A 19581-nucleotide genomic window follows, 5' to 3' on the forward strand; every position below is an offset into this window, starting at 1 on the left:
ACAGTCAGAGGCTTTAGTCAAATGAAAGTTGAGTACTCGTTGAAATTTAAATTAATTTTGCATGTCATTTTCCTTTTTGTCTTTAAGAGACTGCTAGCCTGTACAATATTTAAACTACGTTATAACCATTATACAACAAATTATTGAATCATTAACATTTACATAGTAATAAATATATGTATCAATTGTATTTGATTTCAAATATAATATTTACTGCCAGTGTTTTTTTTTTTTTTTCAGTACTTTGGGACTGGGGGCTGGGGCCCTCAGAATTGGGAATTTCAGCATCAATTAGGCTAAATTGGGAATCTCCCAGAAAGTCCAATCACTTAAAAAGCATTGTCAAAAAGCTTTGTTTTTGTTTTTGTCACTTAAAAAGCATTGTCAGAAAGCTTTGTTTTTGTCTTTGTATTACTTTAACAAACAATTGTTATAACTAATTAAGACAATTCTTGGTATGGATTATTTAATTACTTGCATCAAGAACAATAGTGGTATGAATTATCTAATTATGAAGAAATCCAGGGGCTAATTACACTTCATATGCCCATGGCTCACAAATTATGTCAACAAATTACATGTAATCTGCCTAGTAGAGTGCACATGTACCAAAAATGCATATGGGGTCTCCCCAAATTTTGACTTGTTTTTCCAAGATATGGGCCTCAGTCGCACCCATACAACCCACCCCCTGGCCCGAGCGAGCAGGATAAAACACTCAGTAGTCTGTAAATCAATGCATGCCCAAATGAAAATTCACCAATTGATATGGACCATTGACACCTTCCCTCTGAGATACACACCTTCTTCTAAGGCCTACTGCTTTTCAGCTGAATTTCCTCTGCAACTGACCACGTGTCTTAGTTTCGCATTTACAACTCTGTATATGATAAGCGTCATAGAGACACCTACATGTTGCACATCATTTTTTTTTCAGCAAGCACTCTGCTACACTGCAAATGTGTCCCATAATTATTCTAATCATTTTTCTACATAAAATATCACATCAAACAGGGGATATCTCAATTTTTTAAGAAAGTTGACCGGGTCTTTAGTACGAAACTATCCCCTGCCACCTTTAACTTGCAAAGTTTGCTTTTTAATTAAAATAACTTTCCATATTTAGAAAGTGCAATCAATTCTGAATAAAAATATACTAAATATGTCTTATTTCAATGAAAAATAAAAAAGTTAGAGGCAAATAAGTGACCCCACCAATTGTTGGTCAACCACCTTAACCCCATATTCTTTGTGTTACTTCAAAAATGACCAACTCCTACAATCTCAAAGAATCTATTTCTTATCAAAACAGTGTTTAATGGCAACTTTGATCAATTTCAAATGCAGCTACATATAAAAATTTCAATAAGAATTGCATGCCTTGATGAAATGTACTCGCATGAAACACATACTCTCCTATTTTTGATGTTTTGAGAAATCCCATTTTACCTCTTAATTGCTTGAATTTATACATCTATAGCTTGTTTGGAAAAAGAAAACCTAATCTATTTTTCAGGATATTTATTGTAATATACAAAAACCCCTCTTGCATCAAAGGTTCAATAAGAAGTGTCCTGGAAATTGCAGTTATCTACCCTACCCCTCCAACCATTACCTGATTCTATAGAAAATATACTGTGGAAATCTGATTTTACTGACTGTCCTTTTTCTGAGTATATTTCCATTCAATTTCAATGTATCTGAGTGATCAAATACATGCATTTGATTCCCCTGAATATTTAAAGTGATCATCCTGTCCTTACATGGCATTTGTGAGTAAATTTCAGGTTTTTAGTAGAATCCAATAATTACATGAAAATGTACATATTTCTGATATTTTGTTCATTAAATATGCAAAAAGACCATCTGTTTTGTTATAATTTAAAGAAAAATATATAATCTATATGAAAATAATGAAAAGTTTAAGTTCTATCACATTATAGAAGACAAATGAGGGGGAAAATGAAGGGGATGGGGGTATTTTTTTTTATGTAATCATCGATAGTAAGATGGGTCTAATTTGAAAAAAAATTAAAGCACAGCAATTCTTTGAATAAATGTGGTTCTGTGAACTGATATTTTTGCATACTGACTTATTCTTTTTTCAAAATAATGATATTTAGTGAAAATACATGTAAAAAAAGAGTAAGTTTATAATTTGTAATTTCAGAGATATCGCAATAATTGAGCCCCTTTAATTTTAATTAATACTAAGTGATTGCATCAAAATTTGATAAAATATATGTGACAGTGCCCAAACTATTATTTTCAAACAAACAAATTTTTCTCCGACAAAAATTGCCTTACTCTGTTAAGATCTGTTATGCTAATGCTTCAAACTCTTTGAAAATGTGTACTAGGAAAGGTTTACCCCCCTTGTGTTTAGGTCTCTCTACCTAAATGAATAAGAGTCAAATAAAAGAAATATGGTGAGTTTTGAAAATGGCATACATCAATAAACTTATTTAGAGAAGAATTAGACTAAATTACATATTTCTGAAAATTGGTGTTTTCTTGAAGGTGGCAGAGGATAGTTTTTTTAATGCCAAACATGTGCCAAGGGGGTACACATATACATGCGATCCATAAAAACATGTACATGGGGACAGTTTTCTAGGGGCTAATTAATTACACTTCATATGCCAATGGCTCACAAATTATGTCAACAAATTACATGTAATCTGCCTAGTAGAGTGCACATGTACCAAAAATGCACCTGGGGTCTCCCCAAATTTTGACTTGTTTTTCCAAGATATGGGCCTCAGTCGCACCCATACAACCCACCCCCTGGCCCGAGCGAGCAGGATAAAACACTCAGTAGTCTGTAAATCAATGCATGCCCAAATGAAAATTCACCAATTGATATGGACCATTGACACCTTCCCTCTGAGATACACACCTTCTTCTAAGGCCTACTGCTTTTCAGCTGAATTTCCTCTGCAATTGACCACGTGTCTTAGTTTCGCATTTACAACTCTGTATATGATAAGCGTCATAGAGACACCTACATGTTGCACATCATTTTTTTCAGCAAGCACTCTGCTACACTGCAAATGTGTCCCATAATTATTCTAATCATTTTTCTACATAAAATATCATATCAAACAGGGAATATCTCAATTTTTTAAGAAATTTGACCGGGTCTTTAGTACGAAACTATCCCCTGCCACCTGAACAACAAAACCTGCTTGAACTTCACTGAAAAACATGCAATAAACAAACTGAATTTGATCACATATTTTGTAAGTTTTTCTTTGGGAAAACTTTTTTTACATTGAATTTAAGAGTAGCAAATTTTAAACGAACAATCGACTTAACAAATTTTAGTCGATAGTCAATATGATTGAATGATAGTCGAGTACTCGAATATTCATTGACATCCCTAATGAAACCATCAAACAGAGTTCAAAGATACTGTCACATTTTCCGTGTATTATTTGTAAAAAGTACTCTATTAAATAGATGTTTACATGCAGTCAATTTTGAGGATGTAATAAAAAAATATAATATATATTGGGATTAATAAGGAGTTTTTTTCATGATTTCACAAAGGAAAATGCACATAACTTTTACATGTACGCATAACTTGTACATGTAAAAAATTTATTAGGGATGGCAATGGTCAACTGGGTAACCATCTAATCAGTCAGAAATATAGTCACCGGTTTAGTATGGGATGACGGGTTATGATTTTCATAACCGGTTAGTCGGTATTTTTTGTATAATATGTACTTTTTAAATAATATACCAGTATACAAATTTTTTGTAGTTTTCAGTATGTTTTAAAACCACAGGGAATGAAAATCACTTCACTATACGCTTCAATTCCTTATTTAAGTCTGTTCGCAGTAAGCGTGTTTTACTGTATAACCCAAATACCACTCTAAGTTTACATACCCCAATCATAAAAAATTCTATTTTCTAATTTCAAGAACTAATTGTTTTACATGGTAATTAATCTAGTTCATTATCTGTAATGGTACTGCCTAGTTGTAGGGCATTCATTTTGTAATCAGGAGGCCTGGGCTTGATTCTCATTTGCTGTGTCAAACCTAAGACATAAAGATATAGGTAGTGAAGGTGCCTTCACCAAGCGCCCAGCATTAGAATGAAAGTCAAAGGTTTTTCAGATGAGACCTTAAAAACCGCACAGTAGATGTTGGGACAATAAAGAACCCTCACTGCTCAATGGGCCTTAGTACCAAGTATTAAGGTCTATATTTCAGAAATTTTTATTTAAAGTCGGATTTTTTTTAACAAATAACATAACCTCTTTAGAGCTTTTGACCGACATGATTAGTAAGACATATACATAAAATACATAAATGACAATATACACATATAAACATAGTGAAAATTTCAATGGCATGCAGCACAACAAACATAATTTACACACACAAAGACACAACAACAAACAACACATATAACATGCATTTACATATAGGACAATACATAGAAAGATACATAAATAGAAATAAATATGATTGAAAAGTCAAAGTAGCACTTATACTCTAAAAAGGGTAGTCTATAATTTAAATTTATATAAAATATGATATAGCATTTTCACTGGATTAAAAGTTAAACTTTATAGTTTCATAATTTTATAGTAAATTAACTCATTAAAAGGAATAAACATACTAAACATAAGAAACAGAAAATTGAAAACTTGAAATCTATAAAAGAACTGAATTTAAAACTAAATATATAAGATCTGCAGGAGCCACATTTACAGGAATCTCCATTCCAGTTATTAATAAGACTTTTAAACTGATTTATTGTAGCTGCATTTCTAATGTCTTCTGGGAGTTCATTCCAGAGTTTGGCTCCTGCATATCTAAAGGAGTGTAGGCCATGTTTAGTAGTTCTTACCCTAGGTACCTGCACTGTATTACTTTTCCTAAAATGATATGATGTTTCTTTAAAAGTGAATAGATCAGACAGATAAGCTGGGCTTTCATTTTTTAAAATTTTAAAAACCTCTGTAGCCATTGTTCTTATTCTTCTAATTTTTAAAGTTGGTAAACCTGACTTAAGTAATAATTCTTCGTAAGTACTGTTTCCATCATCGTAAATAAATCTGAGAGCCCTTTCTTGAATTTTTTCAATTTTTCTTGTGTTATTTTCTCCACAGAAATGCCATACAACAGGACAATAATTAAAATTACTCATAATAAAAGAATAATAGATAGTTAATTTGCCCAGTTTGGTTAGGTGTTTACCTATCCGTTTTAATACATTAAGTTGTCTTGCTGCTTTTTTGCAAATGTTTGAAATATGGCTATTAAATTTTAATTGGTTATCAATTGTCACACCGAGGAGCTTATCCTCTTCCTCACATTTTATATTAGTACCATCCAAATTGATAGTGATGTTTTCTTTACAGGTTTTATTTCCTATTGAAAGTGCCTGAATTTTTTCTGGATTTGCTTTCATGTGATTGTTTGAGAACCAATTTTATTAGATTTAGGCTTTCCTCTTCTAAAACTTTAATAACTTTGCTTAAATCAGAGTCTGAATGAGACAATGAATTGTCATCAGCATAGTTATATAACATGCCTTCATCAACAAAGCTAAAAATATCATTTAAAAATATGTTAAAAAGGACAGGGCCTAATATAGAACCTTGGGGTACACCCTTATATATATCTTTAAAAGTGCTAAAAATATTCCCTACTCTTACACATTGTCTCCTATCTGACAAATAACTTTGTATAAGTATTTGAAGCCCTTCACCAGTATGTGGTAATGTCTCTATATGAGAGAAAAATTCTCAAGTAAGATGTAAAACAACATACAATCAATCAAAGTGTCAGTAAGAAGCTGATCCTTACGTCACAGGTTCGAATCCCACAGCTGGATGTGGAGATAGGTTCCTCGGATGAAACCGTATAAACCGAGGTTCTGTGTCACAGAAGGTGCTGGCACGAAAAAGATCCCTCACTTCCCAAAGGCCATAAGTATCAAATACAGGTCTATATTTGCAGGCCTCCACCAGCAAGTGGTGGCATAATATTATGACTAAAAAAAAATTGAAGGGGCAATAAACAAAACACAAACCAATCCCGCAGTCTTATCACAGAAATAATTCAAACTTTTATGTATAAATATATTTCCAAATTTCTTTTGCAATTTAACTGAGTGATATTTTTGAGATTTTCCAATGATAATACACATTTACTAACTGGGTTCGAGGGCAACATGTGTTTTGTCGGACCCAAGAACCAAACTGTTTGCCTGAGGCCATTAGGCCGAAGGGAAACAGTTTGGTTCAAGGGGTCAGCAAATTGCATCAATAAATGTTTTGTTATATCTTTTATTTTCTTTTTTTGTTTGACATACATGTATTTTGTACTGGCTTCCGTACTAGAGTTTTACCTCAGTGCTGGTAAAGGAAATTTACATCACGCGTGATGTAAATTTCCTTTACGAGCACTGAGGTAAAACTCTGTCAATTCCGTAACTATCGAACACCAACGAATGCAAATGAGATTTAACTAATCCCACGCATACTGTAATATGTAAGTGGTCCAATGATCTCATCGACAGGTTCAATATCTCACTTAGCAGTTCAACAGATTTTTTTATGACCGCTCATAAAACATTGGAAATGTTAGACATTTTAAGTGTACACTGGTATAGATTTATATAGGAACACATTTTTAAAGGTATAACAAATTATAATATTAATTAAGGCCCTAGTTATAACAGCTATTCATACTTGTTGAAGATTATACAACTATAAATATCATGTTTATACAAGTAGTATGTTAGATAGTGTATTATTGATTTTTTTTTTTGCATTTTTTTTGTTTCAATCAAAAAAATAAGTCTTGGTGAAATTACATGCTCTCATGCATTCAAATATGAGGTAAAGCAATGGGGATTTGACAATGTCATGTCAGGGCTAACAGACAGAGTCTGAACCATAAAATAGATAACATAAATCAGTGTTTGTGCGTACATTTATACATTTGCTGGCATATACATGTAAACATCAGTGCTGTAAGCAGCTGTTAAATTTTAGATAAGAAAAATTCTAACCTTCATTTCCAAAGTCCATGCCAATCATATATTAAAATGTCACCGTGAACTCTTTCATCACTCGCTACATTTATCACAGAAAACTCCGACACAAGACTGTTCATCGCTGTTAATGTGATCGTCAGAATTTCCTCGTAAACAATTTGCGCAAGAATATATATATCCCTTTCAAACTAATGCTCCCTGTACGCAACCAAGGATTTTATGTGCTTCGTAGAGGTGGATTAAATGTGCATGTCTACATACGGCTCGTACGTTAAGAAAATGTACAACTGTCAACTTCACATATTTTCTTCTCTGAGTTCTCATTCTGTAATTCCGACTTGCATGGCTACTTCCGGGGACGTACTAAAGACTTGATATACTAAAGACCTGATATTCGACCTGATGATTTTTCAAAAAATAAAATAATCAGATTGAGTGTTATACATGATTTATTTTTAAAAATTATTGATTATTAAGCATTATGCTATACTAAACTACACTTTTTTGGAAATATTTGCCAACAAAGCATCAGATCAATTCACCTTTTTCGTATAACGGGTTTGTAGTGTCTTCTTCCCACAATGCCCCTCGTGATTGTTTACATCCAGGTTACAAACAAGAGGCCCCGATTAAGACTTTTTCTATACGGATGCATTAGTAAATGTTGATATACCTTTACTTGTGTAAATAACCTGCATTTATAAATAAACGATTTAAATAATAGAAAACAGAGAAATCGAATCAAAACAATTTATTTAAAACACAACAACTATCTAAAACCGTACAAGCATGTGTTACGATGCCCTAAAAGGTGTGGCTGGTTTGTAGACAACTTGTTCCTGTACGATTCTCGAATGATTATTATATAAAATAGAATAAAATATAGCACGGAGCTTGTCTCTCTTTACACCACATGAAAAGATTTAATATGTTAGAAATTATGTCATTCAAACTTTTTCATAATATTTTAATATTTTTAGCTATCCAAAAAATACTTTTATGAACTGCTGTCCCCTGAATATAGGGGCCAGCCCCTTTTTCTTGATGTTATCTGAAAGCTCTCGTAATTACACACAACTTTTATTCTATATGTCTTACCAAATTTTTATCAGTTTAAAAGTTATTAAACAAAAAGCAGCAAAATTTCATGGAAAAATAATTCTTAGAACTTGCCGTCACATAGCTTCCGAACTTAAAAAGAATTAGCCTACAATTTTAATGTTCTGCACATCTGCAATGTATTAGTTACAAGTTCTCCAATTTTCATGCAAATATCATGTGTCGTTATTGATATTTCTACTGGACAAGAGACCCTCCAAATATTGATTAAAGGGCAATAACTCATGAACGGAGGTATACATCAAAAATTTGAAAAAACCGTTTTTAGGCAATAATACATTGTATCTACCCTTAAAGTTTCATAGCAATCTGACAAAAGGTCTTCGAGAAATCGCCTGCTGAAAATCGGCGGGAAAAAAAAATAATAATAAGAAACAGTAGAATAACAGTAGGGTCTTCCGGAGGAAGGTCGGAAGACCCTTATAATAGGGAAAAAGAAACCTAACGAAAACAATAAGGTCTTCCGTTGGAGACGGAAGACCTTAACTAAACGAGCTTGTTGCAAATCAACAAATAAGTCTTCCGTCGAAATTTCAAGGTGATGAGATCGAGATCGGGAGACATCTACGGAAAAAGGAGCAAGAATGAGCCATCTACCATTACTTCCGGTTTGACCGGAAGTGAAGTAATTTTGACGACTTTTAATGATCTAACTAGCTGCTACTTGTCATTTTGAACAACTTTGCTTCTATGATGTTATACAAATTTTCAATACTTTTTGAGATATCAGGAAAACACTTTTGGCCCCTCTGGCTCCCTAATCCTAGGAGCGAGCTCCTTCTTGTTGATATCCTTTGTAAGATTGTGACATTCTACACAACTTCTATGTTCTAACAAAAAATTTACAGGTAAAAAGATATTGTAGAAAAGGTGAAAGAAATTTTGAAATTCTCGAGAAGACTATTTTCGGGCCATAGCGAGCGTCGTAGCTTCGTACTTCCAATGATGCTGATTTACAAAATTCACTTCTCTATAGTTTGCTTTATCATTACTGAAAATTTCATACTTCTATGTTCAGTGGTTTCTGAGAACACTGCCGGACAAAGTGACCCTCTAAAAACCACAAAATCGCGGAAATCTCCGAACCGGAAGTGACGTCATCAAAACCAAAAAATATGTATCTAGATTTTTTGATGTTCTATCAGACCTGTAAGTTTCATGAAAATCGAGCGAGCTGTTTCCGAGAACTCGCGTGCACAAAATCGGTAAGAAAAAAAAAAAAACAATAATAATAATAAAAATAGTGGAAAAGAAACCTAAGAATAACTAGATGAGATCTCGTTGCGAGCAACGAGTGGGTCTTCCGTCCGATTTTTGATAAGATGAGATAAAAATTTGACTGAGATTTTCGTTCAGATATAAGGATATAAATAAAATGTTAAAACGAACATTTTTGCTTTAATAATGTTTAACAAAATATTGATAATAAAAGGGTTATAGATAAAAACACTTTCGCCCCTTCTTGGCCCCTAATGTGAGAGGTCAGCCCCTTTTTCTTGATATTATCTTAAAGCTCTCATGATTTTGAACACTTTTTGTTCAACAACTAGTCAGAAATTCTTTTTTGTTTTCGGGATATATGCAAAAGACATATTAAAGTTTGGCCCTTCAAATCCTAAATGGAGACGTCTAGCAAAAATTGAAAGGGTGCATATTGTTCAGAATATTATTTTGATCGTCTTTTGTTCAATACTGTTTATCAAAATATTCTTCCTTTTCGAGATATATTGCGCCAAAGATTATGCAATCTGGCCCCCTTAAGACCCCTTACTGCGTAATATATGATATCAACATCATGTTATTTAGATAAAGTGTGTGAAGATGTACTATTTCTCTTCAGTAATATATTACAAAATATTGATCATTAAAGAGTTATTGATTGTATACTTTCGGCCCCTCTTAGCCCCTTATTTAATGGGTCAGACCCTTTTCCTTGATATCACCTTAAAGCTCTCATGATTTTGAACACATTTTGTTCAACAACTACTCAGAAATTCTTTTTCGTTTCCGAGATATATCCGAAGGATATATTTAGGGGCCGGCCCTTCAACTCCTTAATGGGGACGTTAAGCAATAATGAAAAGGTTGCATATTGTTTAGAACATTATTTTGAATAACTTTTGTTCAATATTGCTTATCAAAATATTTCCCACTTTTGAGATATAAAGCGTCAAAGATTTAGCATTCTGGCCCCTTATGGTCCCTAATTATGTAACATAAGATGTGAATATCATAATATATAGTTGTAAATTGTTGAGATGAACATTTTTGCCTTAGTAATGCATTACCAAATATTGATCGTTAAAGAGTTATTGTTCAAGGACTTTCGGCCCCTCTCAGCCCCTATTTTGAGGGGCCAGCCCCTTTTTCTTCATATCACTTTAACGCTCTCATGATTTTGAACATTTTTTGTTCAACAACTACTCAGAAATTTTTCTTCGTTTCTGAGATATTTGCAGAGGAAGTATTTAGGGGCCGGCCCTTCAACTCCTTAATGGGAACGTTTAGCAAAAAATGAAAGATTGCATATTGTTTAGAACATTATTTTGAACATCTTTTATTCAATATTGCTTATCAAAATATTTCCCACTTTTGAGATATAAAGAGTCAAAGATTTAGCATTCTGGCCCCTTATGGCCCCTAATTATGTAACATATGATGTGAATATCATAATATGTAGTTGTAAATTGTTGAGATGAACATTTCTGCTTCAGTAATGCATTACAAAATATTGATCATTAAAGAGTTATTGTTCAAAGACTTTCGGCCCCTCTCAGCCCCTATATTGAGTGGCCAACCCCTTTTTCTTCATATCACTTTAAAGCTCTCATGATTTTGAACACTTTTTGTTCAACAACTACTCAGAAATTCTTTTTCGTTTCTGAGATATTTGCAAAGGAAGTATTTAGGGGCCGGCCCTTCAACTCCTTAATGGGGATGTTTAGCAAAAAATGAAAGCTTGCATATTGTTTAGAACATTATTTTGAACATCTTTTATTCGATATTGCTTATCAAAATATTTCCCACTTTTGAGATATAAAGCGTCAAAGATTTAGCATTCTGGCCCCTTATGGCCCCTAATTATGTAACATATGATGTGAATATCATAATATATAGTTGTAAATTGTTGAGATGAACATTTTTGCTTCAGTAATGCATTACAAAATATTGATCATTAAAGAGTTATTGTTCAAAGACTTTCGGCCCCTCTCAGCCCCTATTATGAGGGGCCAGCCCCTTTTTCTTCATATCACTTTAAAGCTCTCATGATTTTGAACACTTTTTGTTCAACAACTACTCAGAAATTCTTTTTCGTTTCTGAGTTATTTACAAAAGAAGTATTTAGGGGCCGGCCCTTCAACTCCTTAATGGGGACATTTAGCAAAAAATGAAAGGATGCATCTTGTTTAGAACATTATTTTGAACATCTTTTGTTCAATATTGCTTATCAAAATATTTTCCACTTTTGAGATATAAAGTGTCAAATATTTAGTATTCTGGCCCCTTATGGCCCCTAATTTTGTAACAAATGATATAAATATCATAATATATAGTTGTAAATTGTTGAGATAAATATTTTCGCTTCAGTAATGCATTACAAAATATTGATCGCTAAAGAGTTATTGATTAAAGACTTTTGGCCCTGCTCAGCCCCTAATGTGATAAGTCAGCCCTTTTTCTTTGATATCATATAAAAGATCTTGTAATTTTACACAATTTCTGTTCAATATGTTTTAACAAAATACTCCTAGTTTAAAAGTTATCGTAAGAAATGTCTCTAAAATTCACTCATGATTCGTGTCCTAAATTTTGACCCCTACCGAGCTTCCATACTAGGCACTTCCGGAAGATTTGAAAACCCAGGTGATCAATGGCAACATGTCCTCTATCATCGCTGAAAATTTCAGCGATCTAGCTTTACTCGTTTTTGAGTTCATTGCAGACAAGGAGGTCCTCTGAATTTTGATTAAAGGGCGATAACTTCCGACCGGAAGTGAATTTCAAAAAAATGAAAAAAACGTATAAGGTCCAGACAAAGATACATCTTCCCTGAAATTTTCAAGTAAATCGATGGAGCCAACTCCGAGAAATCTTCTGCACAAAAATTGTAAAGAAAAAAAAAAGAATAATAATAATAACTAGATGTGATCTCGTTGCGAGCAACGAGTTGGTCTTCCGTCCGATTTTTGATAAGATGAGATAAGAATTTGACTGAGATTTTCATTCAAATATAATGATATAAATAAATTGCTTAGTAATGTTTAACAAAATATTGATCATTAAAGAGTTATGAATTAAAGACTTTCGGCCCTTCTTGGTCCCTAATGTGAGAGGTCAGCCCCTTTTCCTTGATATCATTTTAAAGTTCTCATGATTTTGAACACTTTTTGTTCAACAACAATTCAGAAATTCTTTTCTTGTTTTCGGGATATATGCAAAAGAAATATTAAGGGCCGGCCCTTCAAGTCCTAAATGGGGACGTCTAGCAAAAATTGAAAGAGTGCATATTGTTCAGAATATTATTTTGAACGTCTTTTGTTCAATACTGTTTATCAAAATATTCTTCCTTTTGGAGATATATTGCCCTAAAGATTATGCAATCTGGCCCCTGAAGACCTCTTATTGAGTAACATATGATATCAACATCAAGTTATTTAGACAAAAAGTGTGAAGATGAACTATTTCGCTTCAGTAATATATTACAAAATATTTATCATTAAAGAGTTATTGATTGTATACTTTCGGCCCCTAATTTAAGGGGTCAGACCCATTTCCTTGATATCACCTTTAAGCGCTCATAATTTTGAACACTTTTTGTTCAACAACTAGTCAGAAATTCTTTTTCGTTTCTGAAATATTTGCAAAAGAAGTATTTAGGGGCCGGCCCTTCAACTCCTTAATGGGGACGTCTAGCAAAAAACGAAAGGTTGCATATTGTTTAGAACATTATTTTGAATATCTTTTGTTCAATATTGCTTATCAAAATATTTCCCACTTTTGAGATATAAAGCGTCAAAAATTTAGCATTCTGGCCCCTTATGGCCCCTAATTATGTAATATATGATGAGAATATCATAATATATAGTTGTAAATTGTTGAAATAAACATTTTTGCTTCAGTAATGCATTGCAAAATATTGATCATTAAAGAGTTATTGTTCAAAGATTTTCGGCCCCTTTCAGCCCTTATTATGAAGGGCCAGGCCCTTTTTCTTCATATCACTTTAAAGCTCTCATGATTTTAAACACTTTTTGTTCAACAACTAGTCAGAAATTCTTTTTCGTTTCTGAGATATTTGCAAAAGAAATATTTAGGGCCGGCCCTTCAACTCCTTAATGGGGACGTCTAGCAAAAAATGAAAGGTTGCATATTGTTTAGAACATTATTTTGAACATCTTTTGTTCAATATTGCTTATCAAAATATTTCCCACTTTTGAGATATAAAGCGTCAAAGATTTAGCATTCTGGCCCCTTATGGCCCCTAATTATGTAACATATGATGTGAATATTGTAATATATAGTTGTAAATTGTTGAAATAAACATTTTTGCTTCAGTAATGCATTACAAAATATTGATCGTGAAAGAGTTATTGATTTAATACTTTTGGCCCCTCTCGGCCCCTTATATGACAAGTCAGCCCCTTTTTCTTGATATCATGATAAAGATCTTGTCATTCTGCACAAATATTATTCAGTATGTTTTAACAAAATAATTATACTTTAAAAGATATGATACAAAATGTCTAAAAAATTCATTCATGATTCGTGTCCTAAATTTCGACCCCTACCGGGCTTCCATACTAGGCACTTCCGGAAAATATCTAAACCCAGGTGCATAATGGTAACATGTCCTCTATCATCACTGAAAATTTCAGCGCTCTAGCTTAAGCCGTTTTTGAGTTCCATCACAGACAAGGAGGTCCTCTGAATTTTAATAAAAGGGCGATAACTTCCGACCGGAAGTGATTTTTCAAATTTTGAAATGCCGGTACAAACTTCAGATGATAAGACATGAACTCTGAAAATTTGAAGTAAATCGATCTATTCATCTCCGAGAAATCTTCTGCACAAAATCGGTAAGGAGAAAAAAAAGAAGAATAATAATAAAAGTGAAAAAGAAACATAAGAATAATAGAAGGGTCTTCCGCTGAAGACGGAAGACCCTAACAAGAAGGTCTTCCACTGAAGACGGAAGACCTTAATAATTTTAACCATCAGAATCAGTAGAAGGTCTTCCATTGGAACGAAAGACCTTTAAAAAAGAATCACTATAAGGTCTTCCGGGAGGACGGGGAACCTTAACAATAAATAAAAATGAAATTAAATGAATAAAATATTTAAATGAATTAATATAATTTATAAATAATTAAATAAAACAAATATGTAAAAATAAATTAAATTGTTAGTTAAAATAAATAAATAAAAAAGAGGAAAAAATAGATTAATAAATGAAAAGAAATAAATAAAAGGACACATATATAAATCAAATTAAATTAAATTAATGAATTTACTGAAGATGCTTCAAACAAAAAAACTAGTGACAAAATCTGTATCATTATTTATTTCTTTACTTATTAATTTATATATCTATCTATTTATTTATTTTTTATCTATTTATTTATTTAATATATTCATTTTTAATTAGATATTTGTTTCATTCAATAATTAATTATCTAATTAATGCTATTTCTTTATTTCTTTTTTTTTTTTTTTTTTTTTTTTTTTTTTTTTGTTAATTCATTTTATTTTATTTTTTTTTTTCAATTCCTATTTAATTGTGTAGTTCAACATAAACAATTTTAAGGAAAAACAAACTATTCTTCAAACTATTTTTAGGCATATTCACATTTCTTTTGATTCTTTTAAATTACTTTCAATTCTTTTAATTTCATGATGGTTACATGTATCATAATAATCGTCTAACCACACACAATCTGAATTCGGAATTTGTTTTATTGCTTCTTTTACTTTGGTACAAAAAAAAAATGAAATGTTCCTCAAAAACTGTACGGTTGTGAAAGTAGTTCTGAACTGTTGATAGTTGAACAGTGACTCTGGGTACACAGACCAAACACCTATTGTCCTTTTGACTAACCACTATACATTGTTCATTCTGTGGCAACCTGACAGTATCCACTTTGCAGTTGTCATTTCTTTCACAAACGTGACAAGTTTTTGAGGAAATTTTTATTTACCAAAGTAAATGGGAGCAATAAAACAAATTCCAGATTCAGGTCGTGCGTAATGAGACGATGATTTTGATACCCATCATGAATTTAAAAGAATTGAAAGTAATTTGAATATGCTTAAGAAATAATTTGATGCATAATTTGTTTTACCCGGAGACTGCGTGTGAAGAACTACACAATTTGAATTAAATCAAATTAATCAATGAATAAAAATAAATGAAATAAATAACATAAATAAATTAAAAAAAATAAATTAATTAATTTGTTTATTGATAATTAAATAAAATAAATATGTAAAAATGAATTAAATAGGTTAAATAAATTGAATGAATAAATAAATGAAGAAAAGAATAGATAAATAAGCAGACAAATTAATAAATAAACGGTTACATGAATAAATGAAATAAATAGAAATACATTTACATGCCATTTATGCTACACAAGACGCAAGAAATCAGTAATTTATTCTTATTAAATTGAGTGACATTTATTCTTTTTAAGATTAATTCGAAAAGCTACCAAAGAACGAAAATAATCATGTTTTGAAAGAATTTACTAAAAAAAAAAGATATATCAAACAGGAAAAAATAATGATTAAATCTGTATTTTCACAAAACTTGAAAATAGCTAAGAGTAAGGTTTCCATTTTTTTCGAAGTAAATAGCAACAAAAACATATTTTAAGCCTTTTTTCTGGGTCAAAATGAATGTCAGTGGACGATAGAAAGTTGACAGGGTGGTCAGGGACTTAGTCAGGGGACATCAGGAAGTTGACATAGACGTCAGAAAATGTCAGGGTACATCAGGGGTTAGACAGTGGTAACAGGGGCAAAGTCAGAGGACGTTAGGGAGTAGACAGGGTACTGAGGGACAACGACAGGGGTTCAAAGGAGTAAGTCAGGGGGAGACAGGAAAATGTCAGGGACTGACAAGGGAATGTAAGGATTTTTTTTTTTTGGGGGGGGGGGAGGTCTAAGGGGAAAATCATTACAATAATGAGAGGGATTATGAACCTTAAACACTGGAAGTTAAAGGAATTTTCTTTAAGATTTTAAAAACTAATTTCTAGATGTAAAAAACTAGATAAGTGAATTTGCTAAGCAACCCCCCTCCCCCATGCTGCAGGGCCTTTTTAATAGTAAAAATTGACTGAGGCCACATGTGGTGCTCAAAGCATGCTAAAATATACGAAAAGAATCTCCAGATATCAGAACAGTTGCATGACAAGAAATACATGATGATATAAGATACCAAAGAAAGACGAGATACTCTGGTTGGCTAGACTGAAAGAAGTAGGAAGTTAGAGAAAAGTAATCGATATATGTGCAGTAAGACCCTGTGGGGCTTGCAATAGAACTTATACCCGCTACGAATACAAAACCAGTGGTGGTGATTTGCTTAGATTTTTGAGTTAGGAACAATCCAAGGGAAGCTTCGACAATATTTATTAGTAATAACTGACCATTGCGGCCTAAGCAATGCTACATGCCCCATAACCTGATGTTTGGTCGGTATTCAAAGCTTCCCTCAAATGTATTATTTGGAATAGACTTAGATCATGAAAAAGATAACCAGGAGTATCACCGGATAGTTCACACAATGAAAATTATGGAAGTAAGATCAATGAGACCGAGAATTCGGGATGAATTTACCGTAAGCTCATCAGAACGACCTAGATGATCAAGAGCCTCTGGTGTAACGCATACTTTTTATCCAAGTATTTCTCCTTTATTTCATAACTGTCCTTACTTTCAGTATTCAGTTTTTTTTTTTTTTTTTTTTTTTTTTTTTTTTTTTTTTTTTTTTTTTTTCGGGATTTCAGTATTTCATTTTATAATTCAAGTCCCTCAGAATTCAGAATTTCAGAATTCGAGATATTCTAGACCGACAATTTAAGTACATAACGTGTTAGGAGGAAAAGCATCTGGTAACAAGAAAGGGGGTATTCACGCGTAAGTTTTCTTATCGCGTACTAAGTGTAAATTTACCCCCACGCTTGAATTTCCACATTTACAGTACCTCTGAGGTCAGGAGGATTCGATTGATTGATTAATTGTATATTGCTTTGAGTTAAAGAATTTTCACTCATATATAGATGTCACCATATACCGGTGAAAGGCTTCAAATTTATACCTTTACTCGGCACTCAGGACCACTGCGTAGTGAGGATTCTTTATCGTGTCAAAGCCTACCGTGACACGGTCTCATACAAAAGACCCGCAACTTTCACTTCCAAGTGCCGAGTGATTGTCAAAGGAACAGTTGCTACCTATTTTTTTTTTTTTTTTATCGACTTAGGTCAGTCGCGGTCGTGATTCGAACACACGACCTTCCGATCCCTGAGCCGGCGCTCTACCAATTGAGTTACCGTTACGGTTAGGAGGGATCTATGGGGGTATTTTTAATCCGAATCTGCCCCACTTTATTCTTTACTGTTTCACTAATTAGTCTATAAAATTTAGCGGGTTCATAATATTCAGTAATCGTTTAAAAAATTCATTCTTTTTCTTGCAGATTTGGAACAAATTTAGAGCTGACAAAAGGATATCTTTAACAATGAACCCAGATTCCGTTTTGAATTTTTCTCCTAATTTTGAGACAAAGAGTACAAGTTACCGTGAAAACACTCGAAATCTTACAGTTATTACGGCTTATTGGAATCTTGGAACATTTCAGAAAGGATTAACAGGAGCACATTTTTCGACGAACACTTATTTTTCTTGGGCGTTCACATTTAAATATCTCTTGAATCAACTTGTTGTTTACACAGACATGAAAGAATTCAAAGAATTAATAGAAAATTTACGAGTCGATCTGATAAATAGTACAAAAATTTTCTTATTAAATCGGACAGATGTTTGGCCTTTTCAACTTAAAGAGAGAATGAAAGTTATTTATAGTCAACCTGGCTATCCAAAATATTATCCTAATACAGTTAATCCAGGATATACAGCAGCGCAACATGCGAAATATGCAGTTGTAGCTAATACTGTGAGGAAGGGAATATTTCGTGCTCCTTATTACGCTTGGCTGGATGTTGGGTATTTTAGAGATATTGCAAAGAGAAAAGTTTTTTTTGAATTACACACCCCAGAAGGATTTGACCCAGATAGATTAGCTGTGAATCGAATAAATGACCTTTCAATGAATGTAGATCCTTTCAATATATTTAGAAACAATGATGTTTGGGTAGGCGGTGGAATGTTTCTAGGGAGTGGAAAAGTAATTCTTGAATTTGAAAAATTGTACCACAAAGCAGTGTTGTACTTTCTTGAACAAAAAATAATGAATTCCGACCAGCAAGTGTTGTATGCTTTGTATAGTAAAAAGGGTAGAGAAGCTCTGAAGCCCAATCTTGAACTTCAGTTGTATATTCCCAAAGGATCAGGAAATCCTTGGTTTTATCTAGGATACTTATGTGTAAATGACGTATTGAAGGAAAGAAAAATTGAGAGACAGATAGGGGAAGAGTAAAACCACTATTTCCTGAAATACTTTAGATGATGAAGTAATGAAATAAGTCACTGTTGTTGTTGTTTTGTTTTTTTTTTAAATATTTCTATTTTGTTGTTGTTGTTTTTGTTTCATTTTTTGAGGTAATTCATCAGTGATATTAGATCATTGATAAATTAATGAAATGTGCCTAATAAATGTAAATCATTCACATGCACAGAATGGTTAAATTAGATATTTACTAAGTCATTAAAATTGATAATCAATTTCAATCGGTCTTTGGATAAAAATTGTTTGTTTTTTTTTTTTATCTATTTTTTTATATTTCTTTTTGACATCATAGACAGCTGCTTTTTTTTTAAATAAAGATGGAAAAAAAAATCTTACCTTGTCATTGGTCATTTTCAAAATTTTTCTGTTAAAAACATTCTGAATGTACATGCAAGTATTCTGAAGTTGGTATTATAAAGATGCTTGAGTTTCTGATTTGCAATATCTATGTAGTTTTAGGATATCAGGTATTCCAACAATCTTTTGAAAATCCCAGGTGTACCATTTGCGCCCCGTTACTAACAGACCTATTTTTGCAATCATATCAAGTAGAATTTATTCAGAATATACTACACGAGAAGAAGAAAGTGCTTGTTGTGGCCTTCAACTCGACATTTAGACATATCGACTACGTATTATCATTTAACGATAGTTACTTCCATTCATATGTCGACTCGATATATCCCAGTGAACTTGAAATAAAAGGCACCATAGAGTTTACTATAAAGAGACGTTAATGGTAA

At 32.5% G+C, this 19581-nt stretch overlaps 1 protein-coding gene across 1 annotated transcript in view; it reads left to right on the forward strand.

Annotated features, from left to right (window-relative positions):
- LOC133187678 (uncharacterized) overlaps window positions 1-18833 on the forward strand; it is a 43615-nt gene extending 24782 nt beyond the window's left edge. Inside the window, exon 2 of the mRNA XM_061323092.1 lies at window positions 17849-18833. Coding sequence (XP_061179076.1) covers window positions 17849-18808 — 960 coding nt within the window. The 3' untranslated portion in view covers window positions 18809-18833. The remainder of the gene's footprint in view (window positions 1-17848) is intronic.
- The last annotated feature ends 748 nt before the right edge of the window (window positions 18834-19581 follow it).

The sequence above is a fragment of the Saccostrea echinata genome, unplaced genomic scaffold (genome assembly GCF_033153115.1).
Source record: "Saccostrea echinata isolate AGI-Se365-2 ecotype Australia unplaced genomic scaffold, CSIRO_AGI_Sech_v1 ptg000015l, whole genome shotgun sequence".
Classification (NCBI taxonomy): domain Eukaryota; kingdom Metazoa; phylum Mollusca; class Bivalvia; order Ostreida; family Ostreidae; genus Saccostrea; species Saccostrea echinata.